General features: G+C 47.4%; 1 protein-coding gene across 4 annotated transcripts in view; it reads left to right on the top strand.

Annotated features, from left to right (window-relative positions):
• Positions 1-906: 906 nt before the first annotated feature.
• GRHL3 (grainyhead like transcription factor 3) overlaps positions 907-12792 on the top strand; it is a 32375-nt gene continuing 20489 nt past the window's right edge. The window contains exons 1-2 of one of the 4 annotated variants that reach the window (XM_038167205.2): positions 907-1116; positions 3627-3783. In XM_038167205.2, the coding sequence (XP_038023133.2) occupies positions 915-1116; positions 3627-3783 (359 nt within the window). In that variant the 5' untranslated portion in view covers positions 907-914. Of the gene's footprint in view, positions 1117-3445; positions 3784-4315; positions 4522-12792 lie in introns of those variants that run through there. The other 3 variants (XM_072027530.1, XM_072027531.1, XM_038167206.2) reach the window with 3 other exon arrangements.

The following is a 12792-nucleotide window of genomic DNA, read 5'->3' as shown; positions in this document are numbered from 1 at the left end:
GCACTCAGAGCCTTCCGTAAGTGAGAAAAAGTGAAGCTAAGAGAAGCAGGCTGAGACTGTGGGTCATGTTTGTTTATTTAATCTGAAGGTGGCTGCCCTGAAGACTCTTCGTTGGGTCAGTTGTTTGCAACCCAAACTTGTCACTGCGTAAAAACTGGTAGAACTAGATAAAGACAACAGGAATTGTCCTATAGCCCCGTGGGCTACAACAGGTAATAACAACCTGGCCTGGCTCTGTTAAAAAGACATGTGAGCTTTGGGTCGTGTTGTTCAGTGGTATGGGAACCCAGCAGGGCCAGCCAGCTTCCCAGACACCCTGCAGATACTGGTGTTCACCTAACTGGGAAACAGCTGCTGGGAAGGGTCAGCGAGGGGTTCATCTCTCTCGCTCACTTCAGAAAATTGAATTCTTTTTGTACTTTTCCTCATTATTGCTATGACAATAGCACTACAAAGTGCCTTTTCATGGCCACTGTTGTGCTATGTGTTGTACAAACAGCAAAAGGGCTGTCCTGCCAGACCCAGGCTTGCAGCCCAAGGAAGTTCTGGTTCAGTTTTTTGTTCTGGCTTCTTTAGAAAAAGGATCTAGGAGGCAGGAGCCTCACTGGGTAGCACTGTCTGGTCTGGATATCAAAGGTTTATAAAAACACTTATGGCGCAAGCTATGTTTTCCTTGGAAAAGCACCTGAAGAAGCCACATCTCCTTTGGAGAACAGCTCACTTTAACCTGCTTCAGGCTGCTTCCACTTACTGCGTATTAATTGTTGAAGTATTTTAATAACACTTGGTCAAGCACAGCTGAAATTCCTGGCACATTGCGGGACAACTGGGAAGGATATTTGACAGCTGTCGGTGGGAAAAGCCATGTATCCCAAGGGATAAGAGCCCTTGCTTTGAGGTTACTTACATGTTACATGGAAAAGAAGCCAGACTGGGAACAGGGAGTGCGAAATGACTTATCCAAGGTCACGCTGCAAATTGGTGGAGGAGGGCGAAATAGGACCATCAGGGTGGCATGTCACGGGGCTGCACCGCGCCTCGGGCCGCTTCTGCAGACACAGACCCAGCCGGCTCCTGGCGCAGCAGCGGCATCTGAGGGCAAGCGCTGGAGACCTGGTGAGTGATGCTGTCCTCGGTCATCGAGCTGCTGATCTATTGCTGATGAAATGCAGCTAATCACAGCTTGCCCATGGATGTTTAAAGAGGATTTAACAATCCAAACACAAATGCAACCCTGTTGCTTTAGAGAGGGTGTAGCTGTGAGCAGAATTTGGCCCTCTCTTTTAAACTTTGCAGTTTGTCTTGACTGCTTCATGCTTTATTTTTAGAGCATCATAAAGAGCTTTTGTTCCAAGGTATATTTAACAGGGGAGTGGAAGGGAAGTGGGAGGGTTTTGTGCATAGAGAATGTATCTCTTGGTCTCCTTCTCCTATCCCACCCCCTCACCAGATACTCTTGGAGGGTGGGGTATAAAAAAAATTTAAAAAAAAAAGAAAAAGAAAAAAAATTAAAAATACTGAAATCATAGTCAAAGGGATTGTCTAGGCATCCAGGCCTGGAGGCCTGTCAGGTGCCATGAAGCACACATTATCAGAAGAACACCATGGTGCCCAAGAGGATGGCAGGGGCCAGGCAGGAGCTGGCAGGCGCCTGTCCCTGCCTCCCCCTGGGCACCGACCCCTTGCCTGGTGCCATCCTCCACAGCCGGCAGTGGGGTAACCCTGGCTGGGGGGCAGCTGTGGGGGTCCCTCTGTGGGAATAGTGGTGGTAGCGTTTCACCTGGCCTCAAAAAAGTACCCGAGAGCAAAGCCCAGCCGGCATTGCCGCACAGATAGATGTGTGGTGCTGACACAAAGGGGACGTTTTTGGTGTGAGCCATTTTAACGAAGCGCCGTAACTCCTGGAGGCTGGGAGAGCGCCTTGGTGCTTTGGGTAGGTGCATAGCTAATTGCATAAGAAATAAGACTGCATGCGAGAATGAGCACGCATGTGCCTAGCTAGCAAAGTTTCCCTGTCTGCCATTGCAGTAAGCTCCTTGCAGGAAACAGATGACGTTCTGGGTCAGTGGCAGCAAAGGAAAGGAGAAACTTAACGCTTAAAAACAGAGGCAGGAAAACTAAGAGAGACAGTTGCAGCTGCCCTTTTGGAGCCCCACTGAATTTTTTCAAAGGAGAATCTGTGCTTTTGTCCCTTCTGCCAGTCCATCCCAGCTTCCCAAGGAACCCTGTGGCTTCTCCAGCAGACTCCAGTGACAGTGATGCCGGACAGGGCACGCAGCCACACTGCTGACTGGCAGGCAGTTCCCAGAGCCCACTAAGCCCAGACTGCTCCTGCTTGCCCCTGCTTCCATCTGAGCCATGGCAAGAGAGCTGCAAGTGCAGCAGGGTGGGCTTACAGCCCCTGAGGCAGGAGCAGGGCTCCCTGGCTCTTTCATCAGCTGTTTACAGGGCTTAGCTTCGGGATCCTGCAGGCGTCTGGTGATTTCATTGTCCTCCTGTCCCCTGTCGCAGAGCAGCAGACAGTATCATCTGTGCTGTTATGCACAAAGCAGAGTCTGAACGCCTGAACGTTTCCATCCGGACATGGATTTGACCTAGTCATGGTCGTGCTGAGGCCCACAGGGCACCTTTCACTAAGGCAAAGCGTGTCAGCGTTGTCAGACACATTTCTCCCTTTCTTCTTTGACACAGTTTTTTTCTCAGGGAGGTCAGAATCCCGTGCCCTGCCATCCCCCTGCCTGGTCTGGCTCAGCTCAGTTTTCCCCTCCTTCACTTTTGTTGCTGGAATCTGGTAAATCTCTCTAAAAGGCTTGAAGAAACTTGGAGGTCCCCTAAGGGGATGTTGCACCTCTTTGCACTACCCAGAGCCGGTGGAATACTCCCTGGCTAGATCCAAGTAAAGGACAAGTACCCAGGTCTACAGCCCCAATTTTCATGAACTTGCCAAGGTTTTTGATTCTGGCTTAGATTAGCTTTGATTCAGCCCTCATTCAGCTGGCCTTTGGGTATTGCACTACCCCCTGTTGAAGGCTTTGGCAACCAGTGCTCTCCACACCTTTGGCTTTCGTTCCCTGGATGTGGGCCCTGGCTGCCCGGGTGGCGCGGTGGGGCCGGGGCCTGCAGCTGGCCCCAGCAGCACCAGGGTCCGTCTGGCTGCACTTGGAGCTGGTGTAAGGCCAGGAGTCGTATAGGTGTGCTTGAAGGGTGTTGTACCCAAATTATTATGCTCTCTCCACGTCTGCCTGTGCAGACATGCCTTACGCCTGCCTGAGCGGGCTGGGAAGGCCATTTGCCACCAAGCTGGGGGAGCTGAAGACTTACAAGTGTTCTCCTCTCCTGTATTCATCTGCTGGTGCCGGGCACCAAGTGGGACAGATTCAGTGAGACAGAGTGATGGGGGATGAGAATGAGTGGTGGAAGCCTTTCTTTTTCCCTTTGTTTTAAGGCTTGTATCAACTTGTCTTGTAAAATCCTCTCCTGCCTTCCAAATCGAGTCAACGTGAGTCACCCGCTGGGCCCATCCTTTGCCTCCTCATTGCAACACGGATGACAGAAACCGTCCAACAGGAGCGCTTGAATCCATGATGAGTTTTGTTCTATTGCATAAATCTTTTCACCCCTTGCAGGTGAGTTGCTCCAGAGTTATTGCCTGAGTGGTATTCCTGCAGACAGTTCCCAAATGGCGTGTGTCCGGGCTCCTCGCTGCAACGCTCCCGTCCGAGCTGTGAAGGCAGGACAGCGTGTGCGGGTGTACGGAGAAGGGTTCTCCCACAGACCTGCTCTGTATGTATCCGCTGTAATGGAAAAGATCCCCTGAGTCAGTGGCTTCCCTGCATGTCTTGGCATCTAACAATCTGTATTTTTAAAATTAATTTTTAAGGAAAAAAAAAACACAAACCTCCACAAACTTCCTGGAGTGAGCTGCTAAGAGAAGGTGAGAAAAAGCAAAGAGAAGCTTAGTCTGTAGGTACGATTACCATTTAGGAATGAGAGGAAACAAAGAGGCTTTTCTTCTTCCTTAATTTATTCCTGTATATATATGTATGCATTTTTGTCTGTATATTTATATATAAAGAAACAGCAAAGGACAAATCAGCCCCCAGATTCCGAAAAATGACAGCTCTTTGGCATTGCAGCACATGGAACACGTCCACCAAACTGAAACTAATTATCACAGAGATGAATAACCGAATCCACTCCTTTCTTTATCGCATCTTCTTTCCCCTGGGGGCTTCTCCCTCGTCCCCGCCCTCCTCCGGCCTCGCGAGCCGGCACGCAGAGGGTTACGGGCTGCACCTGTCTAGGTGTACCTGTCCCACGGCACCTGTGCCCACAGCCAATCCGCGCCGCGCCGCCAGCCTACCTGTCAGCAAAATACCTGCACGCGAAACCTCGACATAAATCAAACACTGCGCTTCGCAGGCAATGTCTGTGCTTAGCAGGTACTAGCAGGGAGAAGTCGTCAGAATTTACCGTCCGCAAAGATTTGGAAACGTGGGGAAATATGTCTAACGAACTCGAGTAAGTAGAGGTTGCTTTATTTACCTGGTCCCCCTGCGTGTAGGCTGAGGGCTTTTTCTCAGGCTTGGTTAAGGACTTTAGGTCTGAATGAACTGGACTCCTCGGGTTAATCTGTCCAGCTGTTAGCAAATGGAAGAGAAAAAACGGACGGGAACTTTTTTCAGGCTTTCTGTCCCTCGCTAACCTGTTGCTGCTCTTAAGAGAAATTGCTTCAGATTGTTGTTATTTAAGAGAGTTTTTTAAATCATGATTTTTTTATTTTTTTTTCCCCCAGACTAAAACTTAACACTTTAGGTTTTTGTCTAGAGGCAACTCTGTTCTGCCTCAGTCCAACAAAATCTAACTTATGCTACAGTGATCTTATGTTGTTATTGTTTTTTTTTTTTTTTTTTTTTGTAGAGAATACCTTCCAAAGTATTTACTAGTTTTGGATGAGTTTCTAGCATTTTTTAATATTTTTTTTTTTGGGGGGGGGGAGGTAAGGACATAAGAGAGGGGAGCACATTAAAGTGAATGGATTCACATTATTCTATCAAGTAATAGAATTGTTACAAACTGTAACTGATTGTACTCATTTATTTTGATCTTTTATTATTTTTATATATATATTTTTTGAAATCAAGGAAAAGCATTTAACATTTTGCTGATTCTGTATAACTCTTCCCTCTTATCTTGGGACCTCCAAAATATTTTGGACTTTGGATACTGATGGTTATGCATTTGCCTAGCATGCCTTGCACCTCTGGAATACGAGCAAAGGAATGTCATAATAGCATGACATGATGTGCTAAAGGCTGGTGGTATATTGAACTGTGTTATAGAAAATTAGTGAATGCTGCTGTCAATCTAGTCTTAGAAAGCTATCTAGTTATGTAGCCCCATATGAAATAAATCAAGAAATGTATTAATAATAAAATTTATTAAAAATATACACACAGATATGTGTATATCTGGGTACAGATACAGTGCTTCAGAAGGTTTATTTTGAAAGAAAAAGCACCTACCTGTATATGTTTACAAGCCTGACGGAGGTGTTGTGACAGCTAATCTCTTAATAACTGAGAGCCCTGAAAAGGTGCAGCACTGATTATTATTTTATGTAAATACTGGGATCCGTATGCTTGGATCGATTAAGAATCAGTGACTTAAATTTTCACCTTTGAACTCTTTGAGTAATTTATCGTTGGTGTTTTTTAAACTTAGAGTCAGGCCATGTGGTTTACTCTCAAAATGCTAAAGAGCGTTTCTGTGTGTACACAGAGCATTGCAGCATTAGATTGATGTATTACTAATTACGGACTGGGGCATTATGTTACCTGATGAATTACATGGTTGCTTGACTCTTCTCTTTCTAACGGACTGTTAACCCCTGTGCCTTTCACATGAGAAAGGGGGAACTGATGGGAGTAGCATCCCTTTTGTGATTCAGATCTCAGCGCCAGAGACTGATAAAGATGCAGAGGTTGCTATCTGCTTGCAGTCCTTAGCACAGATCTGCATGGAGCTTTGGTTACCTCGGTAGGTAAAAGGCTCTGCAATGTTAGTCGAGATTGAGCCCGCAGATGCATTCACAGATCTCTGAAAACCCCGCTTTAGTTCAGTAGTCCACAGCTGGGGAAAATTTGTCTGGGAAGTGCAAACAAGTGGGCCCTGCAGGCAGCGTGTGCTGGTGCTGCACTGTGGGGCAGGTACCTGCGAGCTCTCCCAGAAAGAAATCGTGAGCACAAAGGTCCTGAAGGGCCTCACTGCAAAGCTCCGCTGACCAGGGAGCAGGATGCCAAAGGCCCAGCCACCAGGTTTGGGCAGTTTTGGGTGCTGTGCCTCAGTGGGCAGGAAGCACTGGGGGGAAGCCGAGCGCTGTGAAGAGCTGCTGGGCCATGGGGCTGGCACAGTCGTTGTTCACCTCTGAACACCTGGGCCAAAGTCATACAGGGGCAGCTTTGTGGACACCAGTGGAAGGGAAGGGCTCTGGGGACGGTTTCAGAGGATCTGGTAAGGGCAGCAGTGCCTGTCTGTCCGTCTGGCAGAGATGAGGCTCTTTTACGCAGCCCCCACAACGAGCTGAGCTGTGCGTGTGCCCAGATGTAGCCGACTGTCAGGAACCTGTGGTATCCCTGAGGACTGGTGCTGTCACCCAAAATGACAGGGAGAACCATCTCTCATCTTTCCCTTTGCAAGTTTAATTTCTCAGAAAGGACTGGGAAGAGACTAGCACGGCATGAGAGAATGAGATGTTTTGCCTATTATAAAATATTCTAACTGATAATTTCCATAGTCTTCTATATTGAACTTATGTCTAATGCTGCAATGCGTGGGCTTGAAGGAGTTAACCAGGAGTTACTCCCAGTTGTGGTTTTGTGGTCGAAACCATGATCGCCAGAAGCAAATTTTTGTCATGCATAAGGTGTGTTATTAAAACTTGAGTTATGCTCCTGGTGAATGAAAAGTTAAAGCCCTTTTATAAAATCCTGGCAGTAAAGCACACACGGGATAACCGTGCTGAAGCAATGTACACTTTCAAGGGAGATGTGTTTTTTTCTTTCTTTATTTTTTAATTATATAAAGAGAAAGAGAGATTTGTAAATTAAAGAAACAACAACCAAATAGCTGCTATGCAATTCAAAACAAAGAAGTAAAAGCTCTCTGAATAAACTCTAGACTCAAAGCAGAGATAAATCAACATTTACATAGTATCTCTGCTTTGATGCTTTGGGTCACATTTTCAATTGATTGGTACACCAACATAACTCCAATGAAATTTGTTGAACAAAGACAGTTACAGTGATGGGGATCTGCTCCCACTTGTCCAGTCTGGCGTTCGAGCTGTTGATCAGCACAAAGTGTTTATCCGGAAATGCACTGACACGGACCTGCACCTGCGAGCGCTTCGCTTCAGCTGACTGGCAGAGACCGCTCCTGATCTGTGCCTCGGGTCCTCCCGTAGTGTGCTCAAGGATGGCGAAGGCAACAGCCGAAAAGTCCATTAACCGGGAACTGAGTTAACATCTGATTATGTTCTGGCTGAAACTCTGTTGCTAATACCCAAGTTTCAAAGGCTCAGAAGATAAGACAATGTGATGGCTTGTTTGTTGTTATTCCTCTAGGTGTTACGTTTTTCTGGCTGGTGGCTGTGGTTATGTAGCAAGGTGTTAGACACTGTGAAACATATGATCCAAAGTGGTCCTTGTTCATAACCAGAAGTATTCAGAGGAAAGGGGCAGGGGTCATTTACCAAGATACTTGGCTCCCAGGTGCCAGCCACCTACTGTATTAAGTTTTTGTTTCTTCTCTTTATTCTGTCTTTGCCAAGCATCCGAGCTGTGATGCTTACTCTCAAGAAATGCATTATTTAATGGGCTTATACCTAGAATGGAATGAAGCATCCTTGTTTGGCAAAAGCATTGTTCAAAACACATCATGAACTTTTTTGATTAAATAGCAAAGTGAAAGGCTTGCCTGGCCTTGGGGACATATGTTCAGAGGGTACTCTTGTGGCCAAGCACATTACAGGAGATCTTGCCAGCTGAGTGAGAACTGGCCAGCCTGAAAAGTCTCTCCAGGATAGGAAGAAAGGGAAAAGCAAATGGGGAGAGCCGACCTGGGCTGCCTCTCCCCAGGTTTGCAGAGAGATCAGAGTGAAGCTGAAGAAGGTTCGTCTGCTGCCAGACATCAGGCAAGGAGGTGGGCAGGGGAGCGAGGTGCATCAGGTGAGGCTTGTGGCAGCTTTCCTGCCCTGACACACGCTTCCTGTATCCTCTTGGGCAACTCACTGGAGAACTCATCTCACCCACCTTCACCCAGCTGCAGTCCAGGTGCCAAGTTTGTTAGCTGACTGAGTTTGCAGTCAGCAGGAAGAGCCCAGCACAGCCCGGCCTAAAATGGGTGGACTGAACTGTCCTGTTTGCTCTCAGAACACGAAGGAGGCCTGAGACTCAACATGTAACTCTGAAAAAGCAAATTTTTGGTAAGCTTAATATTAGTCTCTGCTCTTACTGCATTCTGAAGTGAGTGCTGAGCATCAGACAGAAAAATGTAACTCCAGGAGACAGCCCCATTATTAAGTGTGTAACTGCAGGATCCTCTGTCAGGATGCGACGAGGGAAGTACAGAAGCTTGAGTAAAACTGGGCTCTGTTCTCTGTCTGGGATCCTAGGCCCTGCTACAGTGCAAACAACACATAATTGCTACATTAAAACCTGATTACCTGAAGAGCAGGAGAAAGCAAACAAACTTTGTCTCAAAAGATTGCATATTACTTTATTGCTACCATTGGGTTTTTTCATCCAAGTCTTGTAAAGCTGTGATTTGTATTTATTTATTATTTCTTAAAAGTCACAGCTCTTGGAGTGAGGTGAGCAGATGAGAATTAAGAAGTAAAATAGCCAGTAGCTAGGTTGTTGGATGTGGAAGCTCTGGAAGGAAATCTGTAAGCACTGAAAACAAAAGCAATAACTGGAAGCAGCCAATTCTCCAAGTTATGAAGCCCTCCTTGTCATTTGTAAGCCTTCTCACGGTGTTGGAAGGACTGGGAGCTTCAATACAGTGTGTGCGTGTGTGTTAGGTGTTGGTGGAGGGGAAGGTTTGTGTTCATGAATACATGTACACACAAGGTGTCTCCTTATCTGTCTACAGGGAAAATAAGAGAGTAGAAGTTGTGTTTCAGACATGCCAGGTGACAGCAGACGTTCACTCAGAGGCCCTTGTTCAGGGCCTGTTTGTTGTGTTCTCCCTTTGAAGGCAGATCACCCTGAAACTCGGGCGCCTCAAAACTGAAGCATCAGACATCACAAAGCAGCTCCCGAAAAAAAAAAAAAAAGTAGTTGCAATTCCTGAACTGCAAACTGATTCTGTGCTGTAATTTGTTATGTTAGGCAGGAAAGGCACTAAAACACGAATCATTTGTGAAATATGATTGTGTGGGTGGATAGCTCAAGGATGATGTTATCAGGTAAAACAATACCAGCTGGTGTCCCCCCAGCATCATTCAACACCGAATCGTCGGTGGAACCCTTCAGGCTAGCAAGGCAGGAACCAGTCCAGTGCTTGTGAGGTTTATAGCAGAGATTCGGATCTAGTTCTGTTCCTTCACCTTCACTGAGCATCCTTGGACAAGTCGTCGTAATGTCAGTTCCCGTTCCTCTGTTTCTCCTCCTGTGATAGTAAATAGCTCCAAAAGCATGGAGTTAGGCTGGTGAAAAATGGAAGAACTTTGAGTTTGGATCTAGGGTTTATGGTTTGTTCCTGGCAAGTCACTCGGGCATACCGGCTCCTGGCAGGTTTGTCTGTGGGCTCAGGTTGCATACCGCTCCAAGTGGCTTCAGCTCCATGGGCGAGCTGGGGAGGGGGCTGCATCCTGGAGCTGGGCAGGGCTCTCAGCCCCCAGTGTCTGCTCACGAGACACGGCGCCTTCCCCCTGTCCTACTGTCTGTGCGTGAAACAGAGCTGAGGGATGGCTAGGAGACATCTGGCTGTGGTGCCAGGCTCAGTGCTGCACTGCCAGAGGCTGATCCTGCAGGTGAAATGCCCCTGAAGAAATCCAGTGGCCCAGGGTGCATTTTCACCCAGTTGCCAGTGAAAATACTTCAGGCCTGTAGGCAGGGGAGGTCAGGGCCCTGAGATTCAAGGTCTCTTAGGGCTTTCACAGCTGTGAATTGACACTGTATTGTACTTGGCGTCTAGGCGACATTTCTCATCGTTAGTCTGTGTGTTTCTTTGTTTTTCTGTCCTGGCTCTGTCTCTCTCTGGATTTTTGCCCGACTGTGACAGTACACATGCAGATAGTTGTACGGCCGCATAGTCTTTAGATATGCTTTTATTAAACTTGTGAAAATAAGAGTAAAAATCAGAATATAGCTCAGAAGTTTGGATTTATAAACTAGGCTGTTCTATGGGATGTTGTTCTTCCTCTGCAAGGGGGCCTGATTTACAGGCTAACATCTCCACCCTGAGAAAGCAGGCATAGTAAATGCTGCTGCTTTTGTCCTGCTCTCCCAGGTGTAGCAGGGATCTACTGATGAGAGACTCTTGAGGAGCATCAGGGTTATCTCATTAGGGAGGTGAGTGCAATGCACAAAACCAGGGCTAGTAATAGCCCCCGTGTGCATGGCCTGGGATATCTCTGAAGTCCTGTGGGCTAGGGTCTCTGTTATGAGGCTTGGAATTCCTGCTGCTGGTTGCCATGGGTTCCCCGTTCCTTTGACAACTTGATGTTTCCCTGTAGCCATCAGCATCTGGCATGGCCAATATTTAGGTTGCAACCTAATCAGTTATGGGGAGAGAACAAAGACAAGCAACACAAAGCTTAAAGGCCAGCAAAACCACCCACTGAAACCCAATAAAAGGCAAAAGGAATACAAGTGTTTCTTTCCTGCTTGGCTGATCTCCCCACCTGGACCCTTTGGGCATATTCTCCTGTTTCAGCATAACCTTGAGTGTTTATTCATAATCAGGAGGCCACTGTTATGGTAGACTTGACAGATAAATTGGGGAAACACGGATTGGGTGGGATGGAGCATGGAAAGGAGGCTGGTATCACCTTATGTCAAATTCTAAACTGTTTGGAAACAAATAGACTGCTCCCTTCCCAAAATCATGCCCCGCTTTGCACATGACCCCGAGGCCCCAGCGGGGTGAGTCTGTGCACACAAGAAGGGCGGCCGCTGGGCCCATGTGTTTGTGTTTCACCAGCCGATCCGCGCTTTGTCTGCACTGCTGCACCAAGGCAACTGCCTGTCCAAGGAACGTTTGTTTTGCCAAACAGAGCAGACAGTTTGCAGTGGACAAACATGGTGTAACCGCATGGAAGAAGCATCACAGGGAGTGATGAAAGTGAAGTTCACATGTGTTTGGATCTGGGTTTGGATCCAGATCTTTCCTGTGTCTCTACTTTGCGTAGATTGCTAATGCTGAGTTGGAGGTAGGGTGTAGAGACGAACCAACGTGATGGCATGCTGTGGCTGCATGAACTGATGTGCATCTGATGTCAAAAAGGTGCCTCTAAACGTGTCGTCATACCTGCTGATCTCCTCACATCACCCTCTTTCTTTAGGCACTGGCTAACCCTGTTGGTTCTTTGGAATAAGGTCAGAGCAGTCTGCTCTGGAAAAGTAAGGTGGGATGGGGTCTGCGTTGAGTCTCATCTGCAGAACTGCCCCAGCTGCAGGGTTCTGTGAGACGATAGTTGGCTCTACACAAATTAATTTCAGTGACTGTTAGGTATCATATGAACTCATATGGAAGACACAAAGTGGAATAAAGAGGATGCCCATAATGTCAACTTGGTCCAGGTCCCCAGCTGGGTGAATCAGTGCAAGCTCCCTGGGACCGATGCAGTTGCCAGAGCGTGGCAGGAGCCACTGTGTTGGCTGGGCTGTTGGCCCCCTGGCTTCCAGGGGCTTTTCCAGTCCCTTCTTTCTGCTGGAGCTTGATGCTTCTGTAATGGGAGTAACATAAGGCAACATGTGCTCACATTCTAGGTCTCCTCCAGTTTAGTGCATGCACTGGGGCTTTAAGAAAGCACCTTTAATTTAACAGATTTCGGGTAGGGTGGGTTTTCTGTTGTGCCACCTCTGCTACAGAGACAGTTTCTCCTAGAAAAGGGATGAGGTATCAATGTCTACAAGCATCATAGCCAGGGCTACCCAGCAAAGCCAGAAATCACATGTGGAAATAAGATGTATGTTCCTATGGCACCGTTCAAGCTTGTATTCTTTGTAAGCCGGACACAGCTGCAAGTGGTTGTGATCTCGAGCTCCCCCACCCATGTTCCTCTGCCTCCAAAGTGTAGACAAGGTGATAAAATCCTAAAGCAGCAGCAGCTCACGCTTATGGTGGTTGTGCCACGCCAGACAGACAAAGCAGGGAGGCAGAATGGAGTCGCAGAACAAGGAGTGCCTTGGTTGAGAGCTTGGGTGAGGGAGAAGAAAGCTCCAAATCATTTTTCCTGGTAATATCTGTGCTTTTTTAAGCTCCTGAATGCTTTGTTGCTACATCCTACCATGGTGTGTTTATCTATGTTGATTACAAGTGATAGGAGTGGAGTCTCACCCTGAGAGCAAGCTCTGTTGCTGCCTATTCTTCCTTGAGAAGATCGGATTGAGAATGGGTGAGGATTCCTGTCCAGACAGGACTGAACAGCCCATCGCCAAGTCGACAGCAGTGAAATCTGAGTCATGCCGATTGCTCGCCTTGGAGACAGCAGCGGCACTGAAGGGGAGGGAGGGCTGCGTGAGAAATGCTAAAGACAACGAAACTCACAAAACACCTGGTGAA

The sequence above is a fragment of the Anas platyrhynchos genome, chromosome 24 (assembly GCF_047663525.1).
Source record: "Anas platyrhynchos isolate ZD024472 breed Pekin duck chromosome 24, IASCAAS_PekinDuck_T2T, whole genome shotgun sequence".
NCBI lineage: Eukaryota > Metazoa > Chordata > Aves > Anseriformes > Anatidae > Anas > Anas platyrhynchos.
This window is presented reverse-complemented; position numbering and strand designations above follow the sequence as displayed.